We start from the raw sequence: 16597 nt of genomic DNA on the forward strand, positions 1-16597 counted from the left end.
AGATACAACTTCCTTCTCAGGCTACGTACAAAAACCATGCTAAAAACATTGCTTCCTTCATTAGGATTGGCAGAAGCACACCCAAACCACAGCCCGCATTTTAATATTATCCATCTGTAATGAAATCATAACCATTTAATTGACGAAACTTGTTGTTTGGGCTGTACACAGACCATGGATGTATTAAGAGAACACCGAGAACACAGACTGAGAGTGCTGCCTGACAGGCAAAGTATAGGGACAAAGACCAAGGATAGGGGCGGGGCATTACAGAAATATCCGGACAATTTTGCGCATGGATGCTGAGGCCTTGTGGCGTTGCCAGGTTGGATATATTTTACGGCTGCGGTTTAAAGATTAGATAGATTAGAATTCATAAGATGTATATGTATTTTTTTAATTGGAATAATTAACAACACATTTTACAGATTATTTATTTTAAAAAGAAAAGAATACCAGCGCTATTAATTTTATTCCATATTATCAAATTTGCAAAACTCTGCACACACAGTGTTACAATTGAATATCTCGCATAACTCGTAATTGTTATTTAATTACATATAATTGAATTGACTTCGTTAAAATTGAGTTACCTGTCCTATTCTCTTTTAACATATTTGCCGTGGCCCTGCTTCTTATTTGGTCCGCTCGGTCTGGGTTCAACAACTGTCAGCATTTGCCTGAATGTAGGGGATACAACAGGCAAAACCTGGCAACTCGGATCAAATTAACTGAGCTAGCTAGCTAGACAACGGCTGTTGAAGCAGCTAAGTTCCTCTGGTTTGGACAGTCAACAAAGCAGCCGTGTAACGTTAATCTACAAAGTGTGCTTCAGGATTATGTCTGTAAGTACCATTATATAACGATAATCATACATACATTAATGCAGGAACATTTAAATAACGTACGTATAGGTTTACGATTCTATTTAGACATTATTTTTCTTAACGTTAAAGATGGCGGTTAGTGTTAGTTAGCTTAGCTAGCTAGCTAGCTAGCTAACGTTACAATTGCTCTCTGGTGAAGTATGAATGGCGAACGTAATGTTAGTAGGATTAAGCTAGTGAATCTTGATAGCATACTTGTTTTTGTTTGACTGCCCTTTCTGTAACAATCGGGCTCTACATTTTGGTCTAAAAAACATTGTCATGATACTGAAATTCCCCGGATGTCGTGTTCGAATACGCTTAGCTAGAGTCACATTAGACATCAGCAACGTTAGCAGCTATTTACCGTTGTTATTAATTGTGAGATGGATCTTTTATAGTAAACTAAGGTAACATTAGTGTTATTGATACCACATTTGAAAGCGCATTTGAGTCTGTATGGATAGTAACTAATGGGCCATTAACGTATTACTATCGGACTGGATTGATTAAACGTATTCACGGATGTCGCATGTATACAACAAGGAACCTTATATAGCTCAAGATCATACATCTTTTATAAACATACAATCTATGGTATACCCACAGATGTTACAGTGAATTGAAAAGTGCTGAGCATCAAAAGGCTGTGCATAAGACAACAAAAACAGAATCTTAAATATGAAAAGAAACCTCCCATAATGCATACGAAAGAGGATGCATAAACAAATGGTTTCAACCGTGTGTTTAATAAGAAGATGTGCTGTATAGCACTTCAGCCCATCCTTACTAAAACCTTTTTTTAATTTAATTTATATTTAAATAATAATAGATAATTTTTTACCTTTTTTATTTATATATATACATAAATAACATGTATTTTGTGTCTCATTTGCAGTGGAAAGATTGAGCAAAATGATTCAAGGATAATAATCTTAAAGTAATTCCTTCAGCCACATTAAAACGCATGTCCTATATTGCCCTGTTCAACAAACTATGTTTAGTTTAAAATAGTCTCATACACTGGTACTTTAACATCATTGTAAAGGGTTTTCTAATTGGCTATGGGCTAATGTCAACTGCCTTTGGGAGTGTATGCAACAGGACATCAATACTTGAGCATACTATTTTGCTGCTGATGTGTTTGTATCTCGTATCCATTACTTCCAGGGAAGTGACAATGACTCTGTTGACTTGACCAGAACAGGCTCCCCAGTTCATCACCGAAAAAAACACAGCATGGAGTCATCCAGATCTCCCAGAAGTTCCAAACACCACCATTCAAGGTCAAGGTCACGCTCCAGGGACCGGAAACGTTAGTATTCAGTAATGACACCTACGGCTGGGCGATATGTAGAAAATCAGATATCACGATATTCTTGACCAAATACCTCGATATCGATATTGCGGCAATATTCTAGGGTTGACAATTGGTGCTTTAACAAAATGTCTTCACACTTAGATTTTAGATAAATAATCATCAGTAATGTGGACATAATGTCTAAGTGGGGAAAAGGCAAATAATAGAACAGCTAGAACAGTCTGGTAAGTTCAGAAAAGTACCACACTACTGTAATGCAGCCTTTAAAACCAGTAAAAGACCACACTTATGTCATATCACGATATTACAATATCCAAAATCTAAAACAATATCTGGTCCCATCACGATATCAATATAATATCGATATATTGCCCATCCCTAAAGATACCCAGACAGTGCTGAAAAGGCCAGAACAGACGGGGCCAAGTCTGTAATTGTGAGGGTACTAAGGTCCCTTCACTATAGTAGGGGGGCAGTAAATTAACCTATACCACAATCACTGTTTAAAGTCTGATAGTCTCTCATGTTCTTTTACAAAGTGCAGATTTAATGTCTTCATAGAAATAGTCAATTCCCCAACAGAAACTACTGCAGAATTGTGTCCAATAACTTCATACATTACAGTAGCTTTACTGTGTGTTTTTCCATATTTGCTCTTCTCAACCTTGTTTTGTTTTACAAGTCTGCTGAAAGGGTTTTTTTATAATGTATTTTTGTCAGCACTCTGCTTCCTGCTGTTTTCAGGTGACCGGAAATACAGACGGAGTCGCAGCAGGAGTAAAGAGGTAATTAATATATTCATTTCTATGAATAAAAACACATTTTATGTGATTTATGAAGGCCTTAAGTTTTCCTTGTTAGTTTTAGGTGGAGGTAAGTATATTTCATTAGGTTAAATATGTTTCAATAACTAAAGTTAAGAACAAAAGAAATATATGGAGATGAGCTTAGTCACATGGAAAGGGTCCTTTTTTTACCCTTCCTATGTTGACATTTTTCAAAGGAAGCTTTCATCCTTGGATATCTGTCATTGTTTGTAACCATGGTAAATGGTGAAGAGCAGATTTTTTTTGTTAAATCCTGTGTGTAGATCACATGATAACATTTCTATAATAAATCATACTCAGCGTGCTAATGCACGAAGAGACTGAACAGAGGACCCTGCTGACATAGCAAAATAATATGTCTACTACTGGGACAGGTAAATATCTGCCATTCAAACTCCTATTTGTCTCACACTATTAGTAAAAAAAAATTGGAATTAACTCTTGCATCTCTTTCAGCTAGGGATGGGCATAATTCAATTAGTAACAACTTCTGCCCAAATCTTCAGTGATATGCTACATCTTACTAATGAGGACCCATTCCAAACTATGTTCACATGAGATAGAGATGGTGTGACTCTGCTATAAAGAGAATTTGACATAAGATGGCGCATAGGACATTAAACCTGGCAAAAACAAGAAATGCATTATTTTAATTTAGAGAGGGTATCTGTGTTTTTCATGTTCATTTATCATTGTGTGTTGTATGATTTGGATGACGTAAGTAAAGAAGCTGTAAAAAGTAAGTTGGAGGCTCATCCCTACTTTTACCTTTCAGTTGGTTTAAGTTCAAAGCATTTTGGTAACATTGAAAAACCCACATTTAAGTTTTTTTCCTGAGAATCAGATTTTACGGGTTGAATGCACACTATTACAAGATGTGAGAGGTTCCAACCGTGCTGCTTTAATTAATTACATTACATTATTACATTACATTTATTTAGCTGGCGCTTTTATCCAAAGCGACTCCCAATAAGTGCATTCAACCATGTGGGTACAACCCCAAAAACTGCAAGAATCATGCAAGTACACTAACTTCATCAAGTGGGATGATTTACTTCAACTTCTACATTTAGAGACAATAAGAGAGAACATATTTTTTATAGGCCAAGGTGCAGTCTGAACAAGAGTTTTCAGTCTGTGATGGAATTCCTATAATTACATTAAAATAGTGAAATTAGTCCATATTACAGAAATGCCCACACTAGTGATCATGTTCACAAAATGACATAGTATATGTTATGAAAGTGGATTTGAAATGACAAGGATTTTTTTTTTTCAACTTGTCAAAATTTATTACATACCTTCTGCCCTAAGCCATGGTACTAACTCTTTTTGTTGCACTATTTTCCTGAAAGAGACAACTTCTTCTTAAAACAGGCACGAAAGAGGGACTCTGAGAAGCCATCAAAATCACACAGAAGAACAGATGAGCAGCAAGAGCCAGAGAGACTTTCAGCAGAGAATGGAGAGGAGCGATCCAGACGCAAAGACAGGAGGCCCTCCAAGGGCAGGAGCGTGTCCAGGTCACACTCACGAGAGAGGTTAGTCCGGATTAAACTGCAGAGAGAATATGTTCAGCCGGTCCTTTTGACTTGTTTAATGACTCAAAGGGAAATTAATTGTGATCAAGGGTCTGTTATAGCTTCTGGATTAATGATGCTTTGGCTAGAACTTTTATTAGAAGCCCAACAAATAATGTCAAACATGATGTCTATTGTAGAAGTTCTGGTCTCATTAAATACACTTAGCATTTTTGATATACAGTAGATCATCTGTTCTTAACATTAATCAAGGATAACATTTATGGTAGCAATATAAATCATGGCAATAATTTATGTGATTCATGTTGATGGATCTTATTGCTTTCAGACGGCCTCACAGCAAAAGTAAGGACAAGCGGCGATCACGATCACGCAGCCGGGACAGGAAGAAGAAGGCTAGGTCTCGCTCAGGTTCAAGGACCAAACACCGTCATCATAGCAGAAGTCGCAGTAAGAGCAGGTGAGCTTAATTGAAATGTCCATATTTCTTGTGGTTAAGTATTTTTGACCTGTGTTCCTGCATGATTACATTCTACTTGTCATTAACCATATGCTCATAGAATTTTTTTTTTTTTTTGGTTGTTCCACCAGGGAGCGAAAGAAAAGGAGTGAGAAAGTGCGCAGAAAGAGTCGAAGCAGGTCTGTTAATCCACCTGCCTTCAGGGGCCGAAACACAGCTATGGATGCACAAGAGGCCCTGGCCAGAAGGCAAGGCAACAGCTTACAGGGCATTTACAATATAGACGGTTGGTCATTCTGTCCTGGCCAAATCCAAGAAATGGTAGAGGTGCTTATTGTATCTGTGTAATAGCAGCTACAAAGCTTTAAAAAGCCTGTTATACAGACATTGTTAACTTTTACTGCATTACTAATGCCTGACATTTTAAGAAGATGAGATGGCTAGCAGGCAAGTATTACAGATAAATAAAAAATTTTAAACTCACCATCAGCCACAATTCATTCATTTCTGAAGTTATTCAGATGAACGTTGTTGGGTTTGGCTGTAATCTGACTTCTCATCCATGTTGCACTTGCCAGAGAGCATTGTTGGTCATAAAACCACATTGGTAGGAAAACAAGGAAACATAAAATTGACATAGGTGGGGTGTACTGGTGCTTAAGGTATCTACACTGACCATGTAATTTCAACGTCACCATTTAGAGTCTGGCCGGGGACCTTTGTTGCATGTTACCCCTCTTTTTTTTCTCCATTTTTATTTCCTTTCAAATCTCTACTGTCCCCTTTTTAAATAAAGGCACAAATGCTCAACCAATATATATGTAAAGTCTGGCTGATGTCTCCAACATGTTGAGCTATGAATTTTTGCATACAGGTCATATTATCACACACAGCAGTAGGCACAATAGGCTTTTAAACCTTGTAATTAACAATCTTTTCTCTCTCTTTCTTTCTAGGCTGGAGAGAGCCAAGAAGCTACAGGAGCAGAAGGAGAAGGAAATGTTGGAGAAACAACAGCAGCAACAGCAGGAGATAGCTGCGGGTAAGAAGGGCTGATTGTGCCAAGTTTTAAAATTGATTGAGTCAAGATTCAGTTACTTACTTATGCTGGTCTGTGTATTTTGTTTCCAGTGACTGCCCCTATCGCAGCAGTAGCTGCTGCAGCTGCAGCGACCACCTCAAACCCTGCCCTTAATGTGGCGGCCCTCCTGGCCTCTGGGACCCAGGTCACGCCTCAGATAGCCATGGCTGCGCAGATGGCAGCCCTTCAAGCAAAAACACTGGCAGAGACTGGTATTGCTGTGCCCAGCTACTATAACCCATCTGCTGTAAACCCCATGAAGTTTGCAGATCAGGAGAAAAAGAGGAAAATGCTATGGCAGGGGAAAAAGGAGGGGGTAAGATTGGATTTTACCGTTATTTCTTCTTTATTTCTTATTTTCTTTCTTTCTTCTGTGTGCACAGCATTTCCTTCAGTTAGTTTAAAATGATAATTTAATGTACAATATTTGTATATATTTATCATTACATGATGCTTATCATTTGTTTTTAAGGACAAGTCCCAGACAGCTGAGTTGTGGGAGAAGCTAAATTTTGGAAACAAGAACCAAAATGTTAAATTCCGCAAACTAATGGGTATTAAAGTAAGTATAATTACTCAACTAATGGGTATTTGCTGTTCAATCTTCAGTCCACCACTCTCTAAGCTTTCTAAACCTAAACTTCTCAGAGTTAAATTTGGTAATTTGGTGTCTTTACAGGGAGAGGATGAAGTTGAAGCTGCCAAACCACTTAACGATGAAGGCTTGAAGACTCTTCAGAAGCAGGAGGAGATGTTTAGGAACCTTGACGTTCAGTATGAAATGGCTCGATCGCAGACACACACCCAGAGGGGAATGGGCCTTGGTTTCTCCTCCTCATTCTCACGTGGAATGGACTCGATCTAGTGCCAACCATTGGCCCGTCTTTGCCACTCATCCGGGACACCCAATTATCGCTAGCCCTCAAGCTTGCATGGATGTTGCTCTGAATCTGCAATTTATTTATAGAAAACATCTCACATATTGGAACATTATAATGTAAATAGCCAGATGCTGAGTTTGTCTCAGTGTTTATTAATCTGTACTGTAATCTTTGCAAAAGGATGCATCACCTTGACTGGTTGATACTGGTTAATATTAGATATTTGTTTGAATAATGTGGTAGCTTTTTTTTTAACTCATATATATTGATATGTGGTTGTTTGAACATAAACTGAATATAATGTGGTTCAGTAGGCACTGTTTACATCCATTTAGCAAAAGGCATCTGAAGTCAATGTAGCATTATCAGAATCCCACAGATTCATTTCTCCTGATTGTGGAAAAACAAAACAGTGGGTTGTAATACATATTGTCTTCAGGATTGCTATGGATAAAGATGTGCTTGACAGGAGAAAATCACACATATTTCAAATGTTCTTGAAATAAATTAGTTTTGTGTTGAATAAGATTTTTCATACATCACCTCACTTAATTATTTTCATGTGATATCTGTGGGTTATTACATTTTGATTCAAATTAACAGTGTTGCCAGAGCTGGGTGATAAATATAAAATGATATAGCAATATCAATATTTTTCCAAAATAAATGTATATAGCAATATAACAAAAGGTGGTAAAATCATGTGGAGTCAGGTTGATGTAAAGTTAAATCAACTGTTAAAGAACTGCATTACATCAGTAAAATAATTTGCATTCACAATGTCATTTGTTTTGTCAAATAATTATTTTGGAATCAATTTTGTAAAACAATATAAAATGATCATGTCAACAAACAATATTGATCAAAATCACATTTATTAGAATACTGGAAGTTGTTTTACATTTCACGTCTTTGTATTGATGCCTCAATGGAAATCCACTATTTACATATAAGACTGGAATACAGCACATGAGCCACACCTGTGATGAGGTTGTGGTTGGCAAACTCGAGGATAAGGAGCAGGATTGGGTACTCGCTGTGTCTCCTCTCCAGGGTGGACTCCTCAGTTAAGCCCATCCAATGAAGCAGCAGTGTTTGCATGGCTTCTGGGAATAGCTCTGTTGCTAGTTCCTCAGCAGGTGGCAAGTCACTAATTTGTTCAATATGCTGAACTTTAAAACCCTCCACTTTCTGGCTGATGCTGCTGTTGGCTGCATGGAACTGTTGGCCTAGCCAGCATCCAATACCACAAAGCAGGGAACTTGAATACACGCAGCCCCAGTCTTTGGCCTTTAGCAGGGCTAGCACAGTTTCTGTCACATCCTTTTCTTCTAGATTCCCATTTACGTACCGAACAATGTTCTCCAAAAGCAGCAAGATAGTCTCCAGCTGTTCTGTGTAGCTTTGAGTCTCAGATGAGAGTTTCTCATCCAAGCTGTGCAATTTTTGTCTCACTGTGGATATCAGTCGGCTTCGCTCAGTTGGCAAGCTCTGCTTGGGAAAAGAACAATAATCGTGATCTGCTGATGTATCACCTGTGTCACTGCCATATACCTCCACAGAATCCCTGACAACCTGGCACTGCTGAGGTTGTGACAATTCAACCCTTGATTCTGTATCATGCAGACTGCTGGATAGTGCAAAGTCGAGCTGCACACTGAGGCTGTAACTCATTTTCAGAGGGCTGTCGTTTATCTGCGATTTCCAAACATCCTACAAAAGGAAAGACTAAATAAATCCAAAGATATTTTGAGGGTGTATATAAAAAACAAAGAAAATATATAATGTAAAGATGCATAATGTTACAATGTTAACTGTACTGCACCTGGAAGTTCTCTAGTACAGCAAGCTGCTCTTGCTTATTGTACATCTCAAAGGCTACTCGAAAAAGTCCTTGAACGCTGTAGAACCAGAGGCTGTTACTTGCAGTAGGTACCTTCAAGCCATGGAACCTGAATGCTGCAACAAGAAGTCAACATTCAACTGTCAAGTGTTAGAGTGTGTGTGTGTGTGTGTGTGTGTGTGTGTGTGTGTGTGTGTGTGTGTGTGTGTGTGTGTGTGTGTGTGTGTGTGTGTGTGTGTGTAAAGTCATTGTTATGTCTTTATGGTACTATTTTAACGTGCATTTTACCCGAGGAAAAAAATATTTTAGTTGCAAATCCTTTCTTGGCAAACTTGGCGTGGTGTCTGGGATGGTTCTCAGTGCGGATGTCCGTGTTGGAGAAGAGATCAGCTCCTAAATAGAGAGGGACCACTGGACCCTGAAACAGACAGAGGATACGAACCCACCTCCGTATGATGTCTTCAATTGGGAAATGGACAGATTTTATATATTAAAGATACATATCAAGAAGAAGAAGCTAAGTTAGCCTACTGTTTGTGTTCAGTGGAATTCATGTAAATTACACTCCAAAAGATGATGGCCAATATATAGCACCATCTAGCTGATTTCAGGGGTTATGAAAAAAATGATTACAAAAATAAATCTACAATTTATTGAAGCAAAGAGCAAAACATATCTTTGAGTCTGCACTACAGACTGTAAAAATAAGGTCTGCTCTGCACTCACCTTGTTGGGACACTCTGTCAGCCTGAACGATGTCAGATTCACCAAGTGAATGAAGCGAATTTTCCGTGCGCCCCCGTCCCACTGCGGTAAAGTTAAGTGGATAGTTGAGCAACTTGACATTGCTGGAAGCAAAGTAAACTTATCACTTAGTCAAACTTGTGTCCTATCCTGTAGAAAGACTGAATGTTTTACCAGAATACTGTAAACGAAGTCAACCGGCTGGAACAAACAAACTGAACTGACTCAACGGAAAAGAAGCGCAAGGTTTGGAGCACTGTTAGCCCTCAACGCTTTATTACGGACTAAAGAAGCGGCCACAGCGGCTATAAATTAATAAGAGTGGCTCCTTTATTTGCTGTCCCTGTGTGGTCTTCTTCGTGATGTTTGGTTTATGTATAACATACACATAGTAATTTGAGGAGATATTTAGAAGCAGCAGAGTTTCTTCTCTTTTTGTTGGATATCTGTAACCTGTAATACAATGTTGTGGGCTAAACGAACCCAATCAACTTCTCCTCCCAACCACGTTTACGTCTACTTTACACGTGACATAAGGAGGACCAATGAATTCGAAGGATAGTTGCTTTCGTTAGTAGCTGGGTAAAAATGGCTGAAGTTGATTTCGGCGATTGTGAGCTCTTTCAGCTGCTTGATGATTCCGCACCGGTCCCGACGCATATTCGCTTCACAGATGATGAGGAGGACAAGGAGGAGACGAGCCAGGTCCGGAGCAGACTGGAGGAGTATGATGACTACATTCAGAGACTCACCGAGGAGAATATCCTTGTGTCAGATGTGCGCATTGTGTGCTAGCACTGTGGATGTAAGTTAGCATTAGCCAACGTCTGCTAGCACCTGGAGACCCTCTTGTCTGTAACCAAAACAGAAAAAGCACAACCTGAAAATGTTTGCTAATGGATCTTTTGTAGGCTTTCTGTCTATTCCCTTAACTCGTAGTTACATAAAGGTTTAAGAAGAAAACTGAAAATCCTGACACGACCAAGGTAATTGTTAACATTAGCTGACACTAATGCGCACAACGAATGAAACGAAACTGATCACCCAATAACCAATGCTAATTTTCCTCTGACTCTATAGCGGCATCACAATAGAAGATGTCAACATCGACGGGCCAGCTCTTCAAATCCTTTATGCAAACAATATTATTTCAAAGTAAGCAGTCACATGTGTTTATTTGCTCACTTGTCCTTTGCATAGTACGTTTTGTCACGTCTGATCTTGACGTCTTGTTGACTGCCAAGTTGAGGTTGTAATGGTAAAAATATATACTTTTAACCATGTTAATGTTAAAACATTTAGCCAACACTTGTAGTTTTTACATTATGGCTAATAAGATGATAGTACAGCATATTATGTGGGCTACTTTGCTGTGTGTGTGTGTGTGTGTGTGTGTGTGTGTGTGTGTGTGTGTGTGCGTGTGTGTGTGTGTGTGTGTGTGTGTACCTCATCGCTAAATTGTTAACAGAAAACAACAAATGTCTCTCCTTTTTAGGCAGTGTCGTCAAGAAATTGAAGATTGCATCTGCAATGTGATTTTGAAGCACCAGAAACCGAGCAATGAAAAGAAAAACTCCATCTTGCAAATGAAACCTCAGGTGTTTACCCTGAATTTATTTTATTGTGATTAATATCAATACAGTTGTGAATTTGCTATGAACAAAACATTTTCTATCCTCTATGAAGAATTCAGCTTTTGCTTTGGATGAAGATCTGCATAAGTCCTCTTCCAGTAGCGTAAAAACAACAACCGAAGCGTTTAAAGTGAGTATTTACAGTTATTGTCAGTGGTTTGCATATTGCACAATTTCTTGCCATCTAGCCTACATGATATGGTACGATATCATTAACTTTTTAATTATTTTTCTATCTCAGGTGGTTGGAAGTGTCTTATATTTCACTACATTTAGTGTTGATAAACTTGGACAGCCTCTGGTGAATGAAAACCCCCAGCTGACAGATGGATGGGACGTTCCAACGTATCTTTAACATGGATAAATAGACCCATCATCAAAAATCGACCGTCTAGTCTGTCAGGTCATCTGTTTTGAACATGTATTTTGCATTTGAGCAGTGTTTTGCCATGGGATAAGACTTAAAAAAAACTCTTAAGTAAAGATATCCTTATTTGAAATGTGGCAGTTTATTTAAAATATCCAGCATACAAGTCTATTGAGGCGTTGACATAGACAAGATAACAAGTTTGTTGCTTTGTTTTGCACAAACAATACATTTTCCTGAATTGTTGCAAAGATATCACCAGGTTTTTAACCAAGTCGTTGGCACAGATGGACAGGATATAGAAATGAAAGACAAAAGGTATGTCAGGTTTTTAATTAAGCTTTATTTAGTTTTCATCTTCTGTGTATAACTAGCTCTGTTACGTTGCTTTGTTGCATATACCTATATGATGTGTATCACTGATCTGTTCATTCTAGACCCAAATCAATGTGTTTCAACTGTGGTTTGAGTGGTCATCAGCTGAGAGACTGTCCCAAGGTAAGAATAATTAAGCATTATTATGGTATGAGCCCAAGTTAAAGATGAGAGAGAAGAGTATGAACTTGATTTACTACATTTATATTATGTTTACCTTCCAAGCCTAAAGACATGGCTGCAATTAATGAGAGAAGGAAGGAGTTTAATCAGAACAACAACCAGGCCATGCAGAGTAACCAGCGATACCATGCTGATGAAGTGGAGGAGCGGTTTGCTAAATACAAGCCTGGAGTCATGAGGTAGACACAAACATAATTTAATCACATGCAATATATATTGAGCCAATCTTGATACTTTAATGTTTTACACTATGTTGTGCTTTTGTACAGTGAGGATCTGTTGACAGCGCTGGGAATTGATGGAAACACCCTCCCACCTCTAATTTATCGCATGAGGCAGTTAGGCTATCCACCAGGTTGGCTCAAAGAGGCAGAGATGGAAAACTCTGGCTTAACAATGTATGATGGAAATGGTAGGTTTTAATAGAAATTGAAACTTATGTTGTCAGACAGATTTTCCTTTTGAGCTAACTACTGCAAAACATAAGAATGCCGTTATGTACAAATGTTGGGCTGAATCTGTGTTTTTTTTCTGTTTTTATAGTTTCAAATGATGGTAAAATAACAGACGATACCAATTCGCAAAACATCTCTTATGATGTTTCCAAACTGGTAGATTTCCCAGGCTTCAATGTAACTGCATCACACAACGTGAAAGATGTAAGTCCTACAATATAATCTTTTTCTTGACTATATCACTAGTTGTCTATGCTGTGATTCCAGGTATCTGAATTATCAGAAAAAGGTTTATTTATTTAGATTTATGCAAATACTCACTTTGAGCTATGTGTGTATACATTATTTTGTCTATCATACAGAGTCAGCCTCATAATAGCCATACACTGTCATGCTTTTTAGTGGCAGGGCATCTTTACAAGAGTTGTGCATCTCACACTTTTTCGTTCTCTTTTTCTGACCTCCAGGAGTTCATGCAGTATGGTTCTATTCCAATGCAGACCAACCACATGAAGCAAAACTATGCAGCTTATCTGTCCAACAACTTCCCTATGGTAAGGATCTTAAAGTTCCTCAAGTGGTTACGTTTATCCTTTCAAAACATGTAGGCCACACCTGCTTCTATCTAACAGTCTTGCACTGCTTTAACCAAATACTTCTGGACATGACGTGAAATATTACCGTGGGTAATATTTGTCAGATCTGCCCTCATTCTCATTTTTAATAGAAGCTCTCGAGTTATGATAATGTTACATACGTTGGATATTATATCCACATAGTAGATATTGCAGTGATTCCTGTCCTCTTTCAACCACAAATTCAGCTGCTCTCAATCTTCGTTCTTGATACTTGAACTTGAGAGGTAGGCAGGATAGGTAGATGTATTACTTTAACGTAATGTGACTAAATAATGAAAATAAATCTTATAAAGTCACACCACTTTGCCCCCTCCCCCCCTCCCAACCACAATGCTCAAGGTTATTTATTCATAAAAGCACGAAAATGTCAATGTTTGCATCCCTATAATCCAACACAAATCTCAGGACATTAATATAATAAAAATAAAAATAATACATTTATATATTCGGGAAGAAACTGTAGAACAGTAGGAATACAAAATGTATGTAATTCTTACACACCTCCTTGTTGTAGTGTCTAATCACTTTGAGGATAAAATTTAGTGTGTGTGATGGGTGGCCTCAGTCTGCCACTTTGCTCTATACAAGCAAAGTCAATGCAGTTCACATGCAATGGATGCCCATTCTTCATATTCCCTATTAGACAGCCATTCATACTAATCTGAGTGTACATTCCTCTAATTCCAGCCTCTGGAATTTAATGTTTCCACATTTTATCAATTAACTACCACTGATAAGGAGAGGACGTATGATAACGGTGCATTTAGGAAAAGCCCTTAAATATATTCATTCCATGTGTCATTCTTCCTTGCCAACAGCCTGGTGCCACCTGCAACAAGAGACGGCATGAATCTGAATCATCTCCACAGCAAAGGAAGAAGACGAGGTCCAGTCCGGATCGAAACTCTGATAGAAGCTCGGACATGGATATTGAATCAGGTAACTGTTCCCAGTCACTTTTTTTCAGCAGGCACATCATAATGGGTCTTAAATGTCCTACACAAGTTACTTGAACACAATATTATGTTTTAAAACTAAATACCTATCAAAACTGCAGCAGTAAGATTTTTCTCGATCAGAATCTAGATATCCACACTTTTGTTGTTGCGACTTGATTTTTACAATGTTGCCACGTTGTAAAAAGATCTGTTTTTATTTATAGCAGAAATGCAGAGTAATGCACAGAAATACTTGAATCAGCTGCCTCTTCATTGGTTCAAATTGTTACTTTCTAACCTTTGGGTGTCTTCCCTCAGACCCAGGAACACCTTATAATCATGGCCTGGGTGACTTCCAGTTCCAACCTCCGATGCCCCCTGGCTCCCCATGCTTTAGTTCACCGCCTCCTTTACCCCAGGGCACTCCTCCTGCTACACCCACTCCCCCACCTCTCCCTAAAGGTACTCCTCCTCCCACACCCACCAACGGCTCTCCAGCTCTGCGGGGGAGTAACTGGGTAGTAGTTGATGAAACTGTGGACGGAACAGAGGATGAATTGTCATTGGAGGAACTGGAGGAGCAGCAGAGGCTGATTTGGGCAGCTCTAGAAAATGCTGACACTGCCACGAATAGCGAATCTGAGACACCTGCAGTGGGAACACCTGTACCCAGTTCAGACACAGAAACGGAGGAGGTTGAAGAAACGATGGACAAAACAAGACCTGCAGAAACTTGCCATAGCAGTGAAAATAAAAGTGAACCAGGGGTTCAAGAGATTTGCTCTCAGAGCCCTGGTCTAATCAAAGCCCCAGACGACAGCCCCCAGAGCCCTGGTCCGGTCAAAGCCCCAGACGACAGCCCCCAGAGCCCTGGTCCGGTCAAAGCCCCAGACGACAGCCCCCAGAGCCCTGGTCCGGTCAAAGCCCCAGACGACAGCCCCCAGAGCCCTTGTCCGGTCAAAACCCGAGACGACAGCCCCCAGAGCCCTGGTCCAATCAAACGTCAGGAAGGTAACCCCCAGAGCCCTGATCTAGATTTCTCTAATGGAGCAGCTGGAGATTGTGCTTCTCCTACGCATGACGAGAAGATAACCGCTGTTCCTCATCGTAGCAGGTTTGCAGCTGGCATCGTTCCGTTTGAAGATACACCAGAGTACACTGAAGTTGCTGAAGCCACAGGGACATACCTTAGGATCAGAGACTTGCTTAAAAGTTCCCCTCGAAGTTTAGCAAAAAAAAAATAACTGTACGGTCTTCATTTGGAACACAAGGGTACATTGATATTTTTTAAACAAACTTCTATTTTCATGACCATCCTATCAGGCATGTTTTAGCTGTTTATTTTTTGTACCAAATTGAATGTCTATGCTGTGTATATACATTTGATCTGTAAACAAGGAGGGACATCAAGGGATGTTGCAACAACAGTAGTTTTTAAGTTTTGACCAATACGTCTAAGTTTTTTGTAACAGTTATGTTACTCATGCTGTTTATTTTATTGTAAAATTTGTGAAATGGTCATTTTTTGACCTGTAAAAAATTTTAATACCATGATGTTAAAATGACCTTTTCTATTTTTGTTCTACTTAAATTGCTTAAAACCCTTAAGTAAACATGCTTTCACTTGCTTCAGTGCTTTTATTTTGTCTGGCAGCCATGGATAGATGTTGGTTTGATTTCATTTTGCTGTATGTTGTACACAGATGGTGTAGTTGATTGTTTAACCATCTTTAGCAGAGTTTAGTGAATAAATTGGTCAATTTGTTCACTAAACTCTGCTAAAGATGCTACCTTCTTTCTAAAATCAGCTCCTTGCTGATGTAATGCACATTGGCAATCAAATTGCATGTAATTGGAACTACACTACAACAATGTGTATTTTTGTCCCTGGGACATTATAAACCTTGGTCTACATTTTGTCTATATCACAGCTGAAATAAAGTTAATTGTCCCATTTCACGCTCATCTGCAAGCAAAAAAACATCAAACTGCTTTAAAGAAGCTATAGAGGCTAGATATGCACTGAAGTGTCAATCATGGTTAGGCATTTAATAAAATGGTTACCTGTTGTGTGTTATCTTTTGGATGAAAATTACTTTTCTTACACATTCAGGAGTACCTTTTTAATATAATTAATTTTGGAGCATGAAAATTGGTATTTCTATTACTTTCACATATTCAGTAGAGAATATTTATCCTATTGCTAGCAAAAACATACTTTTTTCAAAGTTTGAGGAAATTCCCAACATAGTGAATGACTGTTCAGTCCATATTCCAAACTATTAGCATTTAACAGTAAACACTAACACTCGCATACACACAGAATAATTGTAAATGACTTGTATACAAGATACTCCCATACAGCACATACTTATGCAAGTATACACGCTCCGGTGTCTGAGTGAACCTCAGAATTGTCTGAGGACAGTTATTTAACCCCATG

General features: G+C 38.7%; 3 protein-coding genes across 5 annotated transcripts; 2 read left to right on the plus strand and 1 right to left on the minus strand.

The window, feature by feature from the left end:
• Positions 1 to 697: 697 nt before the first annotated feature.
• On the plus strand, positions 698 to 7505 carry rsrc2 (arginine/serine-rich coiled-coil 2). Of its 2 annotated transcripts, none has more exons than XM_039803891.1 (10): positions 698 to 845; positions 2037 to 2181; positions 2932 to 2972; positions 4392 to 4555; positions 4884 to 5015; positions 5147 to 5263; positions 5972 to 6057; positions 6147 to 6412; positions 6569 to 6658; positions 6776 to 7505. In XM_039803891.1, the coding sequence occupies exons 1-10, from the start codon at positions 840 to 842 to the stop codon at positions 6959 to 6961; spliced, it is 1233 nt and encodes a 410-aa protein (XP_039659825.1). In that variant the 5' UTR covers positions 698 to 839; the 3' UTR covers positions 6962 to 7505. The 2 variants fall into 2 exon arrangements, with proteins under 2 accessions (XP_039659825.1, XP_039659826.1); XM_039803892.1 differs by having other exon boundaries at positions 699 to 845; positions 5147 to 5194.
• Positions 7506 to 7833: 328 nt separating this feature from the next.
• On the minus strand, positions 7834 to 10133 carry si:ch211-110p13.9 (uncharacterized protein LOC562347 homolog). The gene is made up of 4 exons (XM_039803893.1): positions 9547 to 10133; positions 9109 to 9238; positions 8803 to 8936; positions 7834 to 8690 (listed from the first exon to the last, which is right to left on the minus strand). Exons 1-4 carry the CDS (start codon positions 9664 to 9666, stop codon positions 7917 to 7919), a joined length of 1158 nt encoding a protein of 385 aa, XP_039659827.1. The 5' UTR covers positions 9667 to 10133; the 3' UTR covers positions 7834 to 7916.
• zcchc8 (zinc finger, CCHC domain containing 8) lies at positions 10123 to 16231 on the plus strand. Of its 2 annotated transcripts, XM_039803890.1 has the most exons (15): positions 10123 to 10324; positions 10508 to 10550; positions 10645 to 10719; positions 11060 to 11162; positions 11251 to 11328; positions 11440 to 11543; positions 11818 to 11883; positions 12003 to 12063; positions 12166 to 12302; positions 12393 to 12535; positions 12667 to 12782; positions 13046 to 13132; positions 14035 to 14155; positions 14473 to 14949; positions 14989 to 16231. In XM_039803890.1, the coding sequence occupies exons 1-15, from the start codon at positions 10153 to 10155 to the stop codon at positions 15396 to 15398; spliced, it is 2193 nt and encodes a 730-aa protein (XP_039659824.1). In that variant the 5' UTR covers positions 10123 to 10152; the 3' UTR covers positions 15399 to 16231. The 2 variants fall into 2 exon arrangements, with proteins under 2 accessions (XP_039659824.1, XP_039659823.1); XM_039803889.1 differs by having other exon boundaries at positions 14473 to 16231.
• Positions 16232 to 16597: the final 366 nt, after the last annotated feature.

Source organism: Perca fluviatilis, chromosome 6 (genome assembly GCF_010015445.1).
Source record: "Perca fluviatilis chromosome 6, GENO_Pfluv_1.0, whole genome shotgun sequence".
NCBI classification, from domain to species: Eukaryota; Metazoa; Chordata; class Actinopteri; order Perciformes; family Percidae; genus Perca; species Perca fluviatilis.

What these genes read in the sequence shown, in the direction of transcription:
- rsrc2 (XM_039803891.1), top strand. An exon ending in AGGTCACACTCACGAGAGAG is followed by an intron (nt 4,556 to 4,883) that starts GTTAGTCCGGAT and finishes TATTGCTTTCAG; the next exon opens with ACGGCCTCACAGCAAAAGTA. An exon ending in GCAAACTAATGGGTATTAAA is followed by an intron (nt 6,659 to 6,775) that starts GTAAGTATAATT and finishes GTGTCTTTACAG; the next exon opens with GGAGAGGATGAAGTTGAAGC.
- si:ch211-110p13.9 (XM_039803893.1), bottom strand. Translation starts at nt 9,666, where the DNA reads ATGTCAAGTTGCTCAACTATCCACTTAACTTTACCGCAGTGGGACGGG. An exon ending in TGACAGAGTGTCCCAACAAG is followed by an intron (nt 9,239 to 9,546) that starts GTGAGTGCAGAG and finishes TGTCTGTTTCAG; the next exon opens with GGTCCAGTGGTCCCTCTCTA. An exon ending in CTGTACTAGAGAACTTCCAG is followed by an intron (nt 8,691 to 8,802) that starts GTGCAGTACAGT and finishes TTCCTTTTGTAG; the next exon opens with GATGTTTGGAAATCGCAGAT.
- zcchc8 (XM_039803889.1), top strand. Translation starts at nt 10,153, where the DNA reads ATGGCTGAAGTTGATTTCGGCGATTGTGAGCTCTTTCAGCTGCTTGAT. An exon ending in TCAGAGACTCACCGAGGAGA is followed by an intron (nt 10,325 to 10,507) that starts ATATCCTTGTGT and finishes ACTCGTAGTTAC; the next exon opens with ATAAAGGTTTAAGAAGAAAA. An exon ending in CATCACACAACGTGAAAGAT is followed by an intron (nt 12,783 to 13,045) that starts GTAAGTCCTACA and finishes TCTGACCTCCAG; the next exon opens with GAGTTCATGCAGTATGGTTC.